This window comes from Thalassophryne amazonica, chromosome 4 (genome assembly GCF_902500255.1).
Source record: "Thalassophryne amazonica chromosome 4, fThaAma1.1, whole genome shotgun sequence".
Lineage (NCBI taxonomy): Eukaryota > Metazoa > Chordata > Actinopteri > Batrachoidiformes > Batrachoididae > Thalassophryne > Thalassophryne amazonica.
The window spans coordinates 73,825,879-73,845,111 of record NC_047106.1 but is presented as its reverse complement, the minus strand read 5'-3'; the positions used below and the strand labels follow the sequence as shown (position 1 = coordinate 73,845,111).

The window sequence follows — 19,233 nt, the reverse complement described above, 5'->3', positions numbered from 1 at the left end:
CCGTGTTATCGGGCGACACAGGTACAGCAGGAAACATACAGCTGTTTATCATCCAAATATCACAGGCAAAGTGACAAGAAGAACCAAAACCACTTACTTATGGAAGGAAATCTCCCTTGTTCCTCCGTTTGTGGCTTTGCCAACATGCGCAGCTTTCCAGCATATTCCACCTGTTTCTTGAACTTCTATGCACGCAAATCACTAACTTGCCCGGAATTAAAATGGCGATCACGCCTCCTTACTGACAGTAATTACTTAATGGTTTTCATTATGCTTTTGTTCTTATTTTGAAAGTTCAATAAATGGACTGATACATTAAACATGGTGCAAATTTACTGAACAAGTAGTTGACTTTTTTTGTTTTGTATATTGTTCTGCAAGCCACTTTTAATTACAAATTCATCCGCACATGCCTGAGTTTTTATTATCCTTCATTTGTTTGGCATTTTTGGCATGGGTGCTCTTAATTCATAATGTGAAGTAAAACAGAGCATGCCATGTAAAATAAACAGTTTTATTTTTGCTTAATAAACTGTATTATGTAGTCAAGACTATTTCTGTTTAGTTTCTTTTGTCTGTATTAGCGTATTTGATATTGCAGTAATCCAGAAGTAACTGAAAGTAATCAAATTACATTACTTTAATATTATGGTACTTGGATTACGTTACTGATTACATTTTTCAACAGGTAACTAGTAACTGTATCGGAATACATTTTTAAAGTAACCCTCCCAACCCTGGTCGCAGAGCACAGATTTTCCAAAAAATTAACTGAATTGTTACTGAAAATCAACTGCTTCAACATCCCGAGGCTCTGAAGCCACAGCTCAGAGCGCAGCTGAAGAGGCCAGCCGAACAGAGATTCACTTTCTCTCTGCTGAATGGGAAAACCACCAAAATCTTTCAGTGTTTATCCAGTTACTCCCGTGAGCGCCGCTGTTGATACATTTAGGAATTTAGTTTATTTTACATTTGAAAGGCTTTGTATTTGCTCAGCAGGAAAACAGCGAGCGAGAGAGAGACAGAGAGAGGGAGGGAGAGAGAGCAAGAGGTGGGAGAGAGAGTGAGGGAAAGAAGACTTTTACATCAGCACGTTTGCCATCTGTAGCTTTCTGTGCTAATGCTATGTCACAGCAGTGCCGCAAGCAATCTGGGGTTTTTTTTTTCTGATTAGGTAAAATTGTGTCAATTGCGGCATTTATGAAATTGTCAAATTCTGCTTAAATGCTGACTTTCGGTGGCGGATATTTCAGTTGTAAGAGCTCCTTATTTTCATTTTATTTTCATTGATACGCATCAATCATTCATTTATAGCACAGTCTATCATCCCACCTGTATTTTATCACTCGGTTTTCTTTTCCTGATATGAGTCCTCTGTAAAAATGTCACAAGGTTATATGAAAAATTATGGGTTCCAGTCTGTTCACAAACAGAGAGACAAACAGGAGCAAAAACATAACCTCTGCCCAACTTTATTGGGGAAGATAATAATAATGTTATTGTGTTCAGCAACTGAAACAATAAGACAAATAAAACTAGAATACAGAAGAGAACAATTACAGTTTCACAGCACTGTGCATCACTAATTTGTTGCAAGTACTGGGCGAACAAATATTTTTTCGTTGAATTATTGAAAAGATTCTTGAACTTGCACAATTTTAATGACAGGGTGTCACAATGACAATGCTGACAGCAGTGTGTGAAAAGGGTGAATGTGAGGCATCATTATAAAATACACTGAATAAAAACAATATAAAGTAGAATTATTAGGAACTTGTTTTGTTGGCCAAACTTTGTTACACTCTGCCTATAAAGAAGTTCACAGTTCATTGAACTCATACAATGTATGTGCTGCTAAACAACGTGTGCTACAAATACACAATGTATGAGTATTAGGAAGGCTTCTGTGAGGCTAAGGTGGATTTCTTTTTGATTAAAACTTCTTCTCTGGTGTTTTCCCTCACTTGTTCAGGACCTCCATTTATGTCTTCATTTGTCTGCTAAAAAAAGAAAAAAAGAGAGGAGACAAAGCAGTGCATTCATACTTGTGAATGTGACAGACAGAGGGTTTGGGTGGATTTCCTGTTTCTATGAAGCCTCAAATGCAGGTCCCCAATTTTTCTTTTGCACTGTCTTTAAAATAAAAAAAAGCACCTGTTTAAAATAAATACTTCCTTCAAGACTTGTTCATTCTTACCTCGCAGGTTTCATTTTGGAGTCACAATGCAGTTTTATTAATAATCTCAGGCACGGACTGCTGAGGGTTTGACGAAATGATAACCTTATCCAGAAATTATTAACAGTACTGCACCATTCTCTGGGTATATTATTTCATGTTTGATCTACACATCTTCTCTCTTCCTCTTCCCTTCCTGCTACACATCCACAGCTTGTAAGTCTCATGAATATCAATTTTTATGTATTTATTTTTGCATCAATGATTACATGGGCTTGCTCTGTGTACACCTGATCCCACCAGATCTCAGACAACTGGAGTTGCATCAAGAAGGGCATCCGGGGTAAAACTTGTGCCAAATCCCAGTGCAGATCAGGGGTGCAGCCTAAAGAAGAACAACACTTACATTAATCACTTGAAGTTTTTTGGAATTACTTAAAATCAAAGTCTGATGGATCAGCATGTCATTTCACTGGGATACAGGTTTAAAAATGAAAAAAATAAATAAATAAATCACACGCTGAATATCAAAATGATAGAAATTTCCACCAAGTCTGATCACGGTGAGTGATGAAAAAAAAGAAAACTTGCTAATGTTAGTTTGTCAATTAGCTGATTTATCTGCCTTGATAGCAAGGCCACAATATGAATTTCATTAACATATCTAATCCATCCTTTTACCCCGTTCTTGGCTGAGTTAATTTACTTTGAATTCTGTACAATGAGTACAAGCAATTGATCGAAATGGGGGAATACTGAAGCACCTGTAGGGAATGCATGCACACAAGGAAAGAACATGCAAATTCCACACAGAAAGTACTAGGTTGGAAGCGAACCTGAGACCTTCTCAATGTGAGGCAACAGTTCTAACTACAAAGCTACTGTGCTCCTCTTTGGCTTAATTTAATCAACCTATTCATTCTTCATGATAATCACCATTTGCCATTTATCTATGCTCTAGGTTTCCTTCAGCAATTAAACGTGCATGCTTTGTGAACTTTCTACAATAATTATGGAATCACCGGCCTCGGAGGATGTTCATTCAGTTGTTTAATTTTGTAGAAAAAAGCAGATCACAGACATGACACAAAACTAAAGTAATTTCAAATGGCAACTTTCTGGCTTTAAGAAACACTATAAGAAATCAAGAAAAAAAAATTGTGGCAGTCAGTAATGGTTACTTTTTTAAACCAAGCAGAGGGAAAAAAAAATATGGACTCACTCAATTCAATTCAATTCAATTTGTTTTTTATATAGCGCCAAATCACAACAAACAGTTGCCCCAAGGCGCTTTATATTGTAAGGCAAGGCCATACAATAATTATGTAAAACCCCAATGGTCAAAACGACCCCCTGTGAGCAAGCACTTGGCTACAGTGGGAAGGAAAAACTCCCTTTTAACAGGAAGAAACCTCCAGCAGAACCAGGCTCAGGGAGGGGCAGTCTTCTGCTGGGACTGGTTGGGGCTGAGGGAGAGAGCCAGGAAAAAGACATGCTGTGGAGGGGAGCAGAGATCGATCACTAATGATTAAATGCAGAGTGGTGCATACAGAGCAAAAAGAGAAAGAAACAGTGCATCATGGGAACCCCCCAGCAGTCTACGTCTATAGCAGCATAACTAAGGGATGGTTCAGGGTCACCCGATCCAGCCCTAACTATAAGCTTTAGCAAAAAGGAAAGTTTTAAGCCTAATCTTAAAAGTAGAGAGGGTGTCTGTCTCCCTGATCTGAATTGGGAGCTGGTTCCACAGGAGAGGAGCCTGAAAGCTGAAGGCTCTGCCTCCCATTCTACTCTTACAAACCCTAGGAACTACAAGTAAGCCTGCAGTCTGAGAGCGAAGCGCTCTATTGGGGTGATATGGTACTACGAGGTCCCTAAGATAAGATGGGACCTGATTATTCAAAACCTTATAAGTAAGAAGAAGAATTTTAAATTCTATTCTAGAATAACAGGAAGCCAATGAAGAGAGGCCAATATGGGTGAGATATGCTCTCTCCTTCTAGTCCCCATCAGTACTCTAGCTGCAGCATTTTGAATTAACTGAAGGCTTTTTAGGGAACTTTTAGGAAAACCTGATAATAATGAATTACAATAGTCCAGCCTAGAGGAAATAAATGCATGAATTAGTTTTTCAGCATCACTCTGAGACAAGACCTTTCTGATTTTAGAGATATTGCGTAAATGCAAAAAAGCAGTCCTACATATTTGTTTAATATGCGCTTTGAATGACATATCCTGATCAAAAATGACTCCAAGATTTCTCACAGTATTACTAGAGGCCAGGGCAATGCCATCCAGAGTAAGGATCTGGTTAGACACCATGTTTCTAAGATTTGTGGGGCCAAGTACAATAACTTCAGTTTTATCTGAGTTTAAAAGCAGGAAATTAGAGGTCATCCATGTGTTTATGTCTGTAAGACAATCCTGCAGTTTAGCTAATTGGTGTGTGTCCTCTGGCTTCATGGATAGATAAAGCTGGGTATCATCTGCGTAACAATGAAAATTTAAGCAATACCGTCTAATAATACTACCTAAGGGAAGCATGTATAAAGTGAATAAAATTGGTCCTAGCACAGAACCTTGTGGAACTCCATAATTAACCCTAGTCTGTGAAGAAGATTCCCCATGTACATGAACAAATTGTAATCTATTAGACAAATATGATTCAAACCACCGCAGCGCAGTGCCTTTAATACCTATGGCATGCCCTAATCTCTGTAATAAAATTTTATGGTCAACAGTATCAAAAGCAGCACTGAGGTCTAACAGAACAAGCACAGAGATGAGTCCACTGTCCGAGGCCATAAGAAGATCATTTGTAACCTTCACTAATGCTGTTTCTGTACTATGATGAATTCTAAAACCTGACTGAAACTCTTCAAATAGACCATTCCTCTGCAGATGATCAGTTAGCTGTTTTACAACTACCCTTTCAAGAATTTTTGAGAGAAAAGGAAGGTTGGAGATTGGCCTATAATTAGCTAAGATAGCTGGGTCAAGTGATGGCTTTTTAAGTAATGGTTTAATTACTGCCACCTTAAAAGCCTGTGGTACATAGCCAACTAACAAAGATAGATTGATCATATTTAAGATCGAAGCATTAAATAATTCTGAGGAATAAATTATGGAATCACCCTGTAAATTTTCATTCCCAAAACTAACACCTGAATCAAATCAGATCTGCTCGTTAGTCTGCATCTAAAAAGGAGTGATCACACCTTGGAGAGCTGTTGCACCAAGTGGACTGACATGAATCATGGCTCCAACACGAGAGATGTCAATTGAAACAAAGGAGAGGATTATCAAACTCTTAAAAGAGGGTAAATCATCATGCAATGTTGCAAAATATGTTGGTTGTTCACAGTCAGCTGTGTCTAAACTCTGGACCAAATACAAACAACATGGGAAGGCTGTTAAAGGCAAACATACTGGTAGACCAAGGAAGACATCAAAGCGTCAAGACAGAAAACTTAAAGCAATATGTCTCAAAAATCGAAAATGCACAACAAAACAAATGAGGAACGAATGGGAGGAAACTGGAGTCAACGTCTGTGACCGAACTGTAAGAAAACGCCTAAAGGAAATGGGATTTACATAAAGAAAAGTTAAACGAAAGCCATCATTAACACCTAAACAGAAAAAAACAAGGTTACAATGGGCTAAGGAAAAGCAATCGTGGACAGTGGATGACTGGATGAAAGTCATATTCAGTGATCAATCTCGAATCTGCATTGGGCAAGGTGATGATGCTGGAACTTTTGTTTGGTGCCTTTCCAATGAGATTTATAAAGATGACTGCCTGAATAGAACATGGAAATTTCCACAGTCATTGATGATATGGGGCTGCATGTCAGGTAAAGGCACTGGGGAGATGGCTGTCATTACATCATCAATAAATGCACAAGTTTACGTTGATATTTTGGACACTTTTCTTATCCCATCAATTGAAAGGATGTTTGGGGATGATGAAATCATTTTTCAAGATGATAATGCATCTTGCCATAGAGCAAAAACTGTGAAAACATTCCTTGCAAAAAGACACATAGGGTCAATGTCATGGCCTGCAAATAGTCCGGATCTTAATCCAATTGAAAATCTTTGGTGGAAGTTGAAGAAAATGGTCCATGACAAGGCTCCAACCTGCAAAGCTGATCTGGCATCAGTAATCAGAGAAAGTTGGAGCCAGATTGATGAAGAGTACTGTTTGTCACTCATTAAGTCCATCCCTCAGAGACTACAAGCTGTTATAAAAGCCAGAGGTGGTGCAACAAAATACTAGTGATGTGTTGGAGCGTTCTTTTGTTTTTTATGATTCCATAATTTTTTCTTCAGAATTGAGTGATTCCATATTTTTTTCCCTCTGTTTGGTCTAAAAAGGTAACTGTTACTGACTGCCACAATTTTTTCCCCTGATTTTTTATAGTGTTTCTTAAAGCCAGAAAGTTGCCATTTGAAATTACTTTAGTTTTGTGTCATGTCTGTGATTTGCTTTTTTCTACAAAATTAAACAACTGAATGAACATCCTCCGAGGCCGGTGATTCCATAATTTTTGCCAGGGGTTGTAGAGTCTGACACACAAAACAGACTTGTGCAATGGGCAGAAGGCCATTTGGGGCATGTGCCAGTGGTTTTTGCTGTTTAAGGCTATGATACACTGGATAATGGAACATCATCACTTTTTGTTTGTGTGTATATATATATATATATATATATATATATATATATATATATATATATATATATATATATATATATATATAAATATATACATATACAAAGGAACACATTAACCAATATAAAATGTTGCCAACAACCAGTTAATAGTGATACATTTATTCTTTTGTCATTACACCAAAAATATGACTTTCAAGTTGTTGCAGTGCAAGTCACAAGTATAATCCCAGTTACTGACAAACAAGCTGACTTGGCACTTGCAGTTCCAAACCTCGAATGTGGCTCTATGGAGACACCTTTTTTTTCCATTACAATTTTTCAGTTTCTATTATGGCCCAATAACTAGAATGTACTGTAGCTGTTTGTACCATCTTCACCTTTCTCCTTTTCTCTAAAACCTCTTGTAGCACATCACCACATGGGTCTGACAACTCAGGAAATTGGGAACTTGGGGACTGCTCCCCACATGATACAGAAAACAGCTTTCATTATTCATGAACACATGTTGCCCACTTTCATATTCAAAGACAGAAGAGAAGACTTGTCATGTGTTTGAAAAGTTTGAAGCAGGCAGACAGAATAGCTTATCAACTGCTGTAGAGCTCCATTTTTCAGACACTGTTGTCTTCCCATATATAGATGTCACTCAACCAATGAAATATAAAGTATTAATTAGAAGTGAGAAAACATGAAAGTTATTAATAATTGTTATTTAGAAGTAAGGATACACATTCTTCAGAACCAAAGTACAATAACCATATTGAAGATGAATATTTTGAGAGTTATGAAATAAAATGAAAGTTGTGCAGATTTAACAATATCATGGACCCAAGAACTGGATATTGTGATCAAATCTGGGTCTGAGACAGAAATGGGAAGACCTCCTACAACAAAGACCCCCCGCTATTTTAATGACTTGTAATGTATGATCTAACTGGTCGTAATAATGATCCAGTTTGGAATTTATCAAGCTTTAAGTCTCATAAAGAAGCAACGTACCACAGTTTTTAGCCTCGGCTATCATTATAAAATAGTGCATGTTATAGATATTCTCAAAGATTAAAAAAAGTTAATTTCTTCTTTTCCATTGTACCACCTTCTTTTTGTGTCACTCCTACGTGTGCATGGTTGATGTGTGGGTGCAATGTGCCCCAAGGTTGAGTGGTTTTTGAGATCCACTTCCTCCAGGACACTTTGACAATATGGGATCAAACCCACCAAACGTTTGGTTTGATACCTGTGCTACACTCCCGGTCATGACAGTGGCTGCCAACATGGATACTATACAACTGTGTCCTGATTTTCTCAAAGAAAGGGGTGTTTTTTTTTTTTTTTTGTTCTTTTTTTTTGTAGTGACAAAATAAAGGATTATGTTTCTAGAACTGCCTGTAAAAAAATTTAGCTGTGCGGTCTGGGTGCTACTCAGTCTGGCTTTCTGAGTCCTAATATTGTGATATTTTGTGCACTTGGAATTATAAGTACAAAATTAAATCATAGTTCTTTGAAAGAAACATTTAGGCTCTTGTTTGTCATTTAAAAGTGTGTTAACGTTCTCAGCTTGGAAAACATAGGATGTTTTTAGGCACCAAAATTTCCTTGAATTTGTGAAAATGGAGGCATATTTCAGGAAAATCTCCTTCAAAAGGGGAACAAGCATATACTGCCACATATCACCCCACTGACTTGACCAGGGAGACACTCACTGGGCCACATTTGATACACCTGTTCAACAGCACATGAAAGCAAGTATCTGCCATTTGCACAGCAGAAATGTATTGCATTTAAGCAAGCAGACATGGTCGAGATGATCTGCTGAATGTCACACCAAGCATCAGGATGGATCACAATCAGGAGAAGAAAGGTGATTTATGTGATTCTAAAAGTGACATGGTGTTATGTGGGCCGCTGAAGAGGAGGTACTGCTGGCCCATCACCACCAGAGGGAGTGCGGGCTCCAAGCACGAGAGGGCGCCAGACCCAGAAGAAGTGACAGCTGTCACTCATTTACACCACTACATAAGCCGGACTGCAACTCCTCCTCCCCGCCGAGAAATCAACTACCGAAGAGGTAATATTCTCTGCTGTGATTATTCATTATTATAACAGTGTTCTGTGTGCAGCCGTGTTCCTGCGGGCTCTATCTGAAGCTGGGTTTCCGGATAGTGGGAGTGCGACGGTCCTCGACTCTCACTCCATCCAGGGAAGAGACTAGCAGGAGCTGCACGGGTGAAAGTGTTTCTGGAGGTGGAGGTTTCCCCTCCTAACTGAATGCAGACTGTGGATTACTGAGTGTGCGAATTCACACTCATCCATCCTGTCTTTGTTTTCTGCCAGCAGTACCAGGGTCGACAGCCGAAGACAGAGGCCACCTGGGGACTCGGGACTTGGCGGCTCCGGTGTTCTTCAGGCAGTTGGTGGTGGAAGCCGTGTGGGACGCGGCTCATCTCTCGTCGGGGGTCTTCTATCTTTGAGCCTGCCCACACGTCACCTGGTGTTAATTGTCTATTCATATCTTGTGTGTTTAGTTGTGTGTTGTCACAACATTAAATTGTTACTTATTGGCTTATTCATTGTCCGTTCCTTTGCGCCCCCTGTTGTGGGTCCGTGCTACGACACCTTCCCAACACATGGTTGTTCGTGGCAGACAGGAGGGATTCAGAATTTCAGGCAGCAGTAACTTAATATCCACTCATTCCATCTGTTAGATAATATCTGTGCTAATTCTTTATTTTATGTTAGCTATCAAGTATTTGTGTTATTTGTATGGAAGTTCTGAGAAATATAAGTTAAGTTTCACTTCCATTATATGTCCAAGTTTCAGACACAGGGAGAGCTCCCCCTGTTGGTGAGAGCCAGTAACATTAGAAATGTGAAATGTGAAACCAAACCCATTGTTAACACCCACATTATATAAAAGTGCTGTACAAGCTACTTTGTGTGCCTTCACAAGATGGGCACTGTCTGTGAGGGACAGAGGCCTGGTTCAACCAAGGTATGCAGAAGGGCATCCCAGAATTCACATGCCAAATCTTGACGCAGATAGGCACCATGCTAAGTGTTGCTCATGTCAGCTAAGAACAGGAAAATGAGGTTACAGTATGTATGAGCTCGCCACAATTAGCCAAGGGAAGACAGGAAAAAGTCTTGATTTCTGCTGCAACATTCCGATGGTAGAGTCAGAATTCTGAAAGAAATGGAAGTGTGGATTCATCCTGCCATAAATCAGCAACTTAGGCAGTCTCAGGTGGTGAAATGATGTGGCAACTATGTGACACTTTTGTGTCAAAATGGCCCAAAATCTGTGTGGAATGTTTTCAACACACTGTTGAAACTATGACATGAAGAAATATGGCACTTAAAGCAGTTCTGAAGACAACAGAGGATCCAATATGGCATTAGCAAAGTATGTACTTGGCCAGTGGCCAGTGAGTGGACTAGCTGAACTATAGTCACACATCAGCTAAGAAAAATTAAAGTGTCTCAATTATGTAAGGTCGCCTTATCACAGGCTGTATTAAATATTAGTTTAAGGAGCACAGGGAGCCTCCACAAGCTTCAAGATTTCAAACCAAGCAGCTATTTGAGATTGACAGCTATGGGGACGAGAGAGGCAAGAAATTGCAAATTTTAACAAGGTCATGATTGGAGAGAATGTTGATTGATGCCATGAGAGACAGTTGCCAGCCCTGGGTCAACAGGTTGGAACAGGAGATAGAACCTCAGTCATGGCGTTTCTTGACAGACTCTGCTCAGGGCCAGACACTCAGGACACTCCCCTAACTGATGAGCTGCTGGCTGTGAGCTTCAGACAACATATCGACCCCCCACCCCACCTCTCCCCACACAAATTCTGTACTCAGGCAACCTGTGAGGCATGAACTACCTCTAACAGCCCTCTGCCCACACAATCACAGCCAGTGATTACATATCACATCACCAACGGACGGACTGGCAGGAACTGATATGGCTGAGCCCACTGAACTGGTGATATTTTTTTAACTGCTCTTATTGCATGCTTGTATAGATGCATGTATCCATGAGTGGCAGTCAGCTGTCAAAGTATTCTGTACTCGGCAGTTTGTTTTTACATCCAGCTTGGTTATGTGCACCACCAAGGTCCTCCATAAAACTGGGCTGTAGAAAAAAAAACCCTTATGAATCAAGAGATATATAGATGTGTGCATGAGTCTGTGTGTATATTACATGTCAGGGTGTTTGTAATCTCTTCCTTAGTGCTTGCATCAGTAGTAGTAGGTCGTGACTTAAACTGTGGATTGAAGGCCAACAGTAGTTGATCCAATCTGATAGGTGTTCTGGAGACAGAAAGAAATAAGTAGCAAATGAAAGACATCAGAGGGCTGATGCACAGCCTGCATGCTCTGCACAGTGAGTTTTAAGTTTATATTGTGAATTCACAGTGCGTCACTTTTTCCACATTTTATGTTACAGCCTTATTCCAAAATGGAGTAAATTCATTTTTTTTCTAAATTCTACTCACAACACCCCATAATGATGACATTAATTTTATTTATTTATTTATTTATTGCAGATTTATGAAAAAAAAAAGAAATCATGTACATAAGTATTCACACCCTTTGCTCAAGGCTTTGTTGATGCACCTTTGGCAGCAATTACAGCCTCAAGTCTTGGCGCACCTATCTTTGGGCAGTTTTGTCCATTCCTCTTTGCAGCACCTCTCAAGCACCATCAGGTTGGATGGGGAGCATCAGTGCGCAGCCATTTTCAGATCTCTCCAGAGATGTTCAATTGGATTTAGGTCTGGGCTCTGGCTGGGCCACTCAAGAGCATTCACAGACTGGTCCTGAAGCTACTCCTTTGATATCTTGGCTGTGTGCTTATGGTCATTGTTCTGCTGAAAGATGAACTGTCACCCCAGTCTGAGGTCAAGAGCACTCCGGAGCAGGTTTCATCCAGGATTTCTGCATTCATCTTTCCCTTAATCCTAACTAGTCTCCCTGTTCTTGCTGCTGAAAAAATAAATCCCACAGTATGTTGCTGCCACCACTATGCTTCACTGTAGGGATGGTGCCTGGTTTCCTCCAAACATGACAAATGTCATTCATGCCAAAGAGTTCAATCTTGGTCTCATTAGACCAGAGAATTTTGTTTCTCATGGTCTGAGAATCCTTCAGGTGCCTTTTGGCAAACTCCAGGTGGGCTGCCATGTGCCTTTTACTAAGGAGTGATTTCTGTCTGGCCACACCACCATACAGGCCTGATTGGTGGATTGGTGCAGAAATATTTGTCGTTCTGGAAGGTTCTCCTCTCTCTACAGAGGAATGCTAGAGTTCTTCTCCTCCAGTCGCTTAGGTTAGATGGGCGGTCAGGACTAAGAAGACTCTTGGTGGAGCTGGCAAACATGCATGTTGGTTGGAATATTACAGTACTTGAGATCTTTTCTTCTCTGTACTGTGGCTGGTGATGCAACAGGAGAGTGCAGTATACCCAGCATCTCCAGTCACATCCACAGAAGCATACAGTTATAACTCCTTCAGAGTTGTCTGTGACTTGTTCGCTTCCTTCACTAGTCTCCTTCCTACATAGCCACTCAGATTTTGAGAACTGGAGGATAAGGTTCGACCTCACCATTGTGAAGCAATGTGGGGTAACATATGTAGTGATTTGGTGCTACATAAATGAATTGAAATGAACTAAATTGAACTGCCGACTCCAGACAGGTTCACCATACAGACAGGTTCACCATACATATATGTCTGTATTTCTTATTGGCTGAAGGAAAGGAAGTACAAAACATTGCCATTAGGTGGAATTCCATAGTCCTTAAAATTGCACAATTCGAAACAGCAAATTTAAAATTTGCTTACTAGAAGTGTGAATTAAAAAAACCTCAGCTATCACAAAAATGTTTTTATGCTCACATGAGGTCATTTTTCCGGTGATTTGAAGCCATACTTTGCAATAAAAACACTTTTTTCACAATTAATGGTCACATGATGTAAAGTGACACAACATTCTACAATACATGGTGTGATATGTGTGGATGGAGGAAGAGAGAGTTTTTTTTTTTACTTAAGAGACGAATTAACAGCAACACTGGATTCAAAACAACAACATGCCAATATTAAGCTGGACTTGCATTTTCATTGACAAAACTGTTGGAATGACATTTATTGCGAGAGGATGACTGGAATGACAAAACCTAGTAGTTGCATAACTTCACTCACAAGAAACAATGTCATTTAGCAACTGTGATACACATTGTAGCAATTGTAATGTAATACATTCTGAAAATATTGCTAACATTTTGCACAACCTGTAATGGAATCTTGTCGGCTGACGTAAATGTTCATAATATACATTTCCTGACTTGGAATGACAGGAAACCAATAAACTATACAGACTGCTAGACCTACCAAGAATACTTATTGGAACAAAAACAAAACCTCCTAAGAGTTTTCAATAAATACTGAAGTCATTTCTGTTGTAAATCTATAGCACATCTTACCCAACATACTTACATATTTTTACTGTATCACTGGAAGTATTCCTCAGTACATACTGTATGCTGGTGCTGAATATGATCACAAAATGATCCAGGGCAGCCTGCTTAGAACTGTTTATCTTGCCCTTAAATAATTACCCTCTACTCATTTAGTATTTTGGTTCCTACATTTTTGCAGTATGATTTCATAATGTTTGTCTATGTTAATGAAAACAGGATTCTTGATGAAAAGGTGATGGACTGTCTTTAGAAAGTAATAACCTTTAGATGTTTGTCAAATTATGGAGCCATATTAGATTTCTAATTAAACCAAATCTTAAGAACACTTAATACTGACTAAGTTTACCCTCAAACCCAGTGAGGTGGTGTTTTTTTTATAAATGTAACATCCCTAAACACTTTATGCCAATATTTTAAAGCTCCTTCCCCCATCTTCCTTCACTTTGTCCGATTATTATAGGCTTGTTAAAATACAACTCATTTTTTGTTTCTGTCAGCCATCTAGTCTCTTTGTCTCTCCATTACGCTCTTCCACTGTCACTGCTGCAGGCTTATTGCACTCCTGATTGGCACTCTATTTCATAGTGAAAGGCCAGGGTTGCTGCAGACTCCTAGCATTCTAGCTCTGGCCTAAAAGTGTACTCTACTCTCCTCTCTTTTGGCTTGTTCTCCGGTGGGTTATGCAGCCCAAAAGGAGTAGTTTAAACAAAGCGCTGTAATAATGGGACCTGCTGAAGCCAAGCCCTCAGGCACTCTGCTGTGCAATAAGTGCTGAGAAACTGCTTTGTGCACTGGTAGCTTATGTTGACTGAGCCCACAGAGGCATGACAGACAGGTATGAGAAGAAAAATGAGGTTTGTGTGTATGTGCAGTTTCACATTATGTATTTGTGACATTGCTTCACCAATTGACTCCAAAGTGCAGTCAAAATTTAGCAAGTGCTCTCTTGTCTGATGACCTAATGCTTGAATAAACCTAGTGACATTAAAGGAGGTGCAGTAGGACCAATTGAAAACCAAATGCTTAGACACTCAGAGGGTCACGATAAAAGGTGAAGATTTCATGAACAAAATGGTGAAGTAGAATGCCAGCAGAATGTGAGCAAATGGTATGACTCATGGGAGTGTGATAGGGAAACGACCAAAAATGCACTAAATCACAAGTAAGTAACAGGACTGAATAGAAAGAAGATGCTCATTTTAAAATTGATGGAATACACCTCGATATTACTGCAATGAGTTGAGAGAAACTAATATTAAACATGGGTCATCAATTAATTTGTTCTCTGATGAGTAATGTTCTGTACATGAGCATGTGGGAATTTGTGAGATCCCCAAAAACAGCATGATAATGTGTCACCAAGACCCTCTAAGGATCGCCCACTAAGCAGAGTATTCCATCGATCCATTGTCTATACCCGCTTACTCCAGTTTAAGGTCACAGGGTCTGGAGGCTATCCTAGCAGTCACAGGGTGTGTACACTCTGGACAGGATGCCCACCTGTCGCAAGGCCTGAACAGAGTATTGATTAATGTAGTTTATAATCACCTGTGGCTTTTGCTTTTTTAACTGTCTCTTTTTAATAACCCGACTCTAATCAACAATAAACATGCATACTTATCAAAGAAAACCCATCGATGCAATAAGGCACTGCTGTCTCGTTTGAGGGCGGGTGCTAAAGGGGTAAAATATGACGCATATGACATAATTTCTCTACTTCCGGGGACGGAAACATGGCATTTTCTCTGAGTTTTTGGGCAAATTGCATGCAAACAAAGTCAAAATGCAAAGACAAAGTGATGATGTGGTAGGAAATTGAACATGTGTTGACCCAGAGCACAAACATGTCGAAGCAGTTTTGCAGGCGAGAGAACGGAGCTACTCTGGTTAACTGTTTAGGCTAACAATTACCGACACAGCATCTACCATTTGCCTCATCTTCTCTTCTCCACTGAGAACCAAAAAAAAAAACTTTTCACAACTGCTTTGGTGATTGCAGCCGAAAACAAAACAGTACACAATTTTTCCATGTGAAGTTATGCTGCGGATATACTGCACAAGAGCGGAGGTCCCCATAAGTGGTCAAATCCCGAAATATCACGCAGGGTTCAAACGAGACTGCGGTGCCGAATATATACCTACACACATTATATTTTTTTCCATCTGGGTGCTGCTGAGAAGAAAAAAAAAGTTTTTTGGCAACATTTTTCCTTGGTGTCTCAGTTGCACAGATATGTTGCACAACAAGTTACCCGCGTGCAAAGTAATGCAAGGAGGTCTGTATTTTATTTATGATTTTTTTTTTTTTTAACTCATGGGGAGGTGATGCTCTAGTGGTTAATCGTTGGGCTTCAATCCAGGACCCTTGGTTCAAACTCAGCCTGACCGGAAAATCACTAAGGGCACTTGAGCAAGGTCCTTAATCCCCGAATTGCTCCCGGTATGTAGTGAGCACCTTGCATGGCAGCACCCTGACATCGGTGTGTGAGTGTGAATGGATGAATGCGAGGTATAATTGCTTTGAGCGTCTGATGCAGATGAAAAAGCGCTATATAAATGCAGTCCATTTACCATTTTAATGGGGCATTTTAGTCATAGTTTTTGTACTTGAAAAACTACACCAACTCATGCATGAAAAAAATAATAAAATGAATCAAGATGGAAAGGACCCCGTCTCGTTTTATTAAATAAATCTGTACTAACACAAATTTATGGAGTGTTGTCAACGATGTAAAGTCTTTACAGTGTCATGATTTTGACATAAACCTTTTACAGAGATTAGAGCATGCCATAGGTATTAAAGGCACTGCGCTGCGGTGGTTTGAATCATATTTGTCTAATAGATTACAATTTGTTCATGTAAATGGGGAATCTTCTTCACAGACTAAAGTTAATTATGGAGTTCCACAAGGTTCTGTGCTAGGACCAATTTTATCACTTTATATATGCTTCCCTTAGGCAGTATTATTAGACGGTATTGCTTAAATTTTCATTGTTACGCAGATGATACCCAGCTTTATCTATCCATGAAGCCAGACGACACACACCAATTAGCTAAACTGCAGGATTGTCTTACAGACATAAAGACATGGATGACCTCTAATTTCCTGCTTTTAAACTCAGATAAAACTGAAGTTATTGTACTTGGCCCCACAAATCTTAGAAACATGGTGTCTAACCAGATCCTTACTGTGGATGGCATTACCCTGACCTCTAGTAATACTGTGAGAAATCTTGGAGTCATTTTGATCAGGATATGTCATTCAAAGCGCATATTAAACAAATATGTAGGACTGCTTTTTTGCATTTACGCAATATCTCTAAAATCAGAAAGGTCTTGTCTCAGAGTGATGCTGAAAAACTAATTCATGCATTTATTTCCTCTAGGCTGGACTATTGTAATTCATTATTATCAGGTTGTCCTAAAAGTTCCCTAAAAAGCCTTCAGTTAATTCAAAATGCTGCAGCTAGAGTACTGACGGGGACTAGAAGGAGAGAGCATATCTCACCCATATTGGCCTCTCTTCATTGGCTTCCTGTTAATTCTAGAATAGAATTTAAAATTCTTCTTCTTACTTATAAGGTTTTGAATAATCAGGTCCCATCTTATCTTAGGGACCTCGTAGTACCATATCACCCCAATAGAGCGCTTCGCTCTCAGACTGCAGGCTTACTTGTAGTTCCTAGGGTTTGTAAGAGTAGAATGGGAGGCAGAGCCTTCAGCTTTCAGGCTCCTCTCCTGTGGAACCAGCTCCCAATTCAGATCAGGGAGACAGACACCCTCTCTACTTTTAAGATTAGGCTTAAAACTTTCCTTTTTGCTAAAGCTTATAGTTAGGGCTGGATCAGGTGACCCTGAACCATCCCTTAGTTATGCTGCTATAGACGTAGACTGCTGGGGGGTTCCCATGATGCACTGTTTCTTTCTCTTTTTGCTCTGTATGCACCACTCTGCATTTAATCATTAGTGATCGATCTCTGCTCCCCCTCCACAGCATGTCTTTTCCTGGTTCTCTCCCTCAGCCCCAACCAGTCCCAGCAGAAGACTGCCCCTCCCTGAGCCTGGTTCTGCTGGAGGTTTCTTCCTGTTAAAAGGGAGTTTTTCCTTCCCACTGTAGCCAAGTGCTTGCTCACAGGGGGTCGTTTTGACCGTTGGGGTTTTACATAATTATTGTATGGCCTTGCCTTACAATATAAAGCGCCTTGGGGCAACTGTTTGTTGTGATTTGGCGCTATATAAAAAAAATTGATTGATTGATTGATTGATTGATCAATAGGTTAATAACAAAGTTAATAACAAGATCAATCTTGTTATTATCAATTGTCTTTCTTGTCAGAATACTGCATTCAGCACTTGCCAAGACAGAATCCCTGAAAAGGCTTCCTTCAGTACACAAAATGATGGATTTCCCCCTAGTCAAAGCAAAACTCTTTGACACCAAGGTCCTTCACATCATAGCATGAGGTACAGCCAACATTTCCATTCTGAGCATACAACCATTCACTTATAATATTGACCTGCTCATACTGTTGTCCATATAGAGACTAGCTCAAGCATATAACCTGTGCCTGCTCATAAGGGTCCTGCAACTGTCACTTCTTTATGCTGACTTTGTGCCTTGTTGCTCTGGACCTCTTGCACTGAATCACCTTCCATACACTTTTTTTCTGACATTTGCATTTTCAGCATTGCTATCTTTTCTTTTAAACATCGCTTTATGTTTTTTTTTTGTTTTTTTGTTTTTTTCAGGAACCATGTAGTTGAGGCCTCTTGTTTTTCTGACTTAGGTTATTAGTTCATTAAAGAGATTATTTTTATCTGAACCAAATCTGAGTTGTTGGTTGTAATGTAAAGCTGAGTCAATTTAACCTACTCTTCTGTGTGAGCTCAAAGGCTTACTAAGGAGAACGTCACCACAACTATGGTGGTGACGTAGTTGCCCCAAGCGCCTTGGGGCAACTGTTTGTTGTGATTTGGCGCTATATAAAAAAAAAAAATTGATTGAATTGAATTGAACTATCAGGCCTGACATTGAGAAAACTTGGAAAACTTTCACAGCTCATTATGTTACATTTTAAGTTGAGTCAACTTTTAATTTTTTACAGTGTTTGACATTTTTCTGCTCCCATTTTTTTTCCTAAAACCACATGTAAAAATATGCACAGTTGGGCTGTCTAATATAACACATAACAGTATGTAAACCAACCATTAGAATGTTTAGAATTTTGTAGGATTCCTTTATTAAGTGAGTGATTAAGTTGAGTGCAACCATCACTAAAAGGTCACGAGAAGTGATCTGGGTGTGAGAAATTCAAGTGCAGCCTTTCACAGGAGAATATATGCATTCACACAGCGCACATTTAAGTCAATGTCAATCGTCTCCTGACAGAAAAAGTCGAAGCTATGTTTTGTGATGTTGGAATAAAAATACACAATATATTGAAAGACCTATGCATTTGGAAGATTTTTCATCCTCCTGCCAAAAGCTGACAGTGAATAACAGTCAGCTAAATCACTGCATGGACTGTTCAGAGGTACTTTTGGATGACTTACAAGCATTCAATGAGGTAAATAACATTTCTTTCAGATGATATATTATTCGCAGTGTTGTTGCTGAAACTGTGGTCATGACTGGTTTTGAATGTGTGCTTTTGGCAGGCAGCAGCCCTCCTCTCTTACCACAACTGCGCCGGCTTACTTTCACCCCCGTATTTCAGTATATCAGTACAGTCCAACAGCAAAATAAATTGCATATGACTTTAAAATAAATCAACATCATTCTCAAACAGATTCAATAAAAACTAGAACACCACACTCGTAGAGCACAAACTTCACAAGTTTCCAATTCCACAAATTCTGGGAAAACAATTAAAGGTCAATGTCCTGTCAGAAGTGGC

General features: G+C 39.5%; 1 protein-coding gene across 2 annotated transcripts in view; it reads right to left on the bottom strand.

The window, feature by feature from the left end:
* Positions 1-1,932: 1,932 nt before the first annotated feature.
* Positions 1,933-19,233, bottom strand: part of zbbx (zinc finger, B-box domain containing) — a 262,691-nt gene continuing 245,390 nt past the window's right edge. The window contains exons 9-10 of one of the 2 annotated variants that reach the window (XM_034168122.1): positions 11,055-11,164; positions 1,933-2,000 (exon numbers count right to left, since the gene is read on the bottom strand). In XM_034168122.1, the coding sequence (XP_034024013.1) occupies positions 1,990-2,000; positions 11,055-11,164 (121 nt within the window). In that variant the 3' untranslated portion in view covers positions 1,933-1,989. The remainder of the gene's footprint in view (positions 2,001-11,054; positions 11,165-19,233) is intronic. The other variant, XM_034168123.1, reaches the window with a different exon arrangement.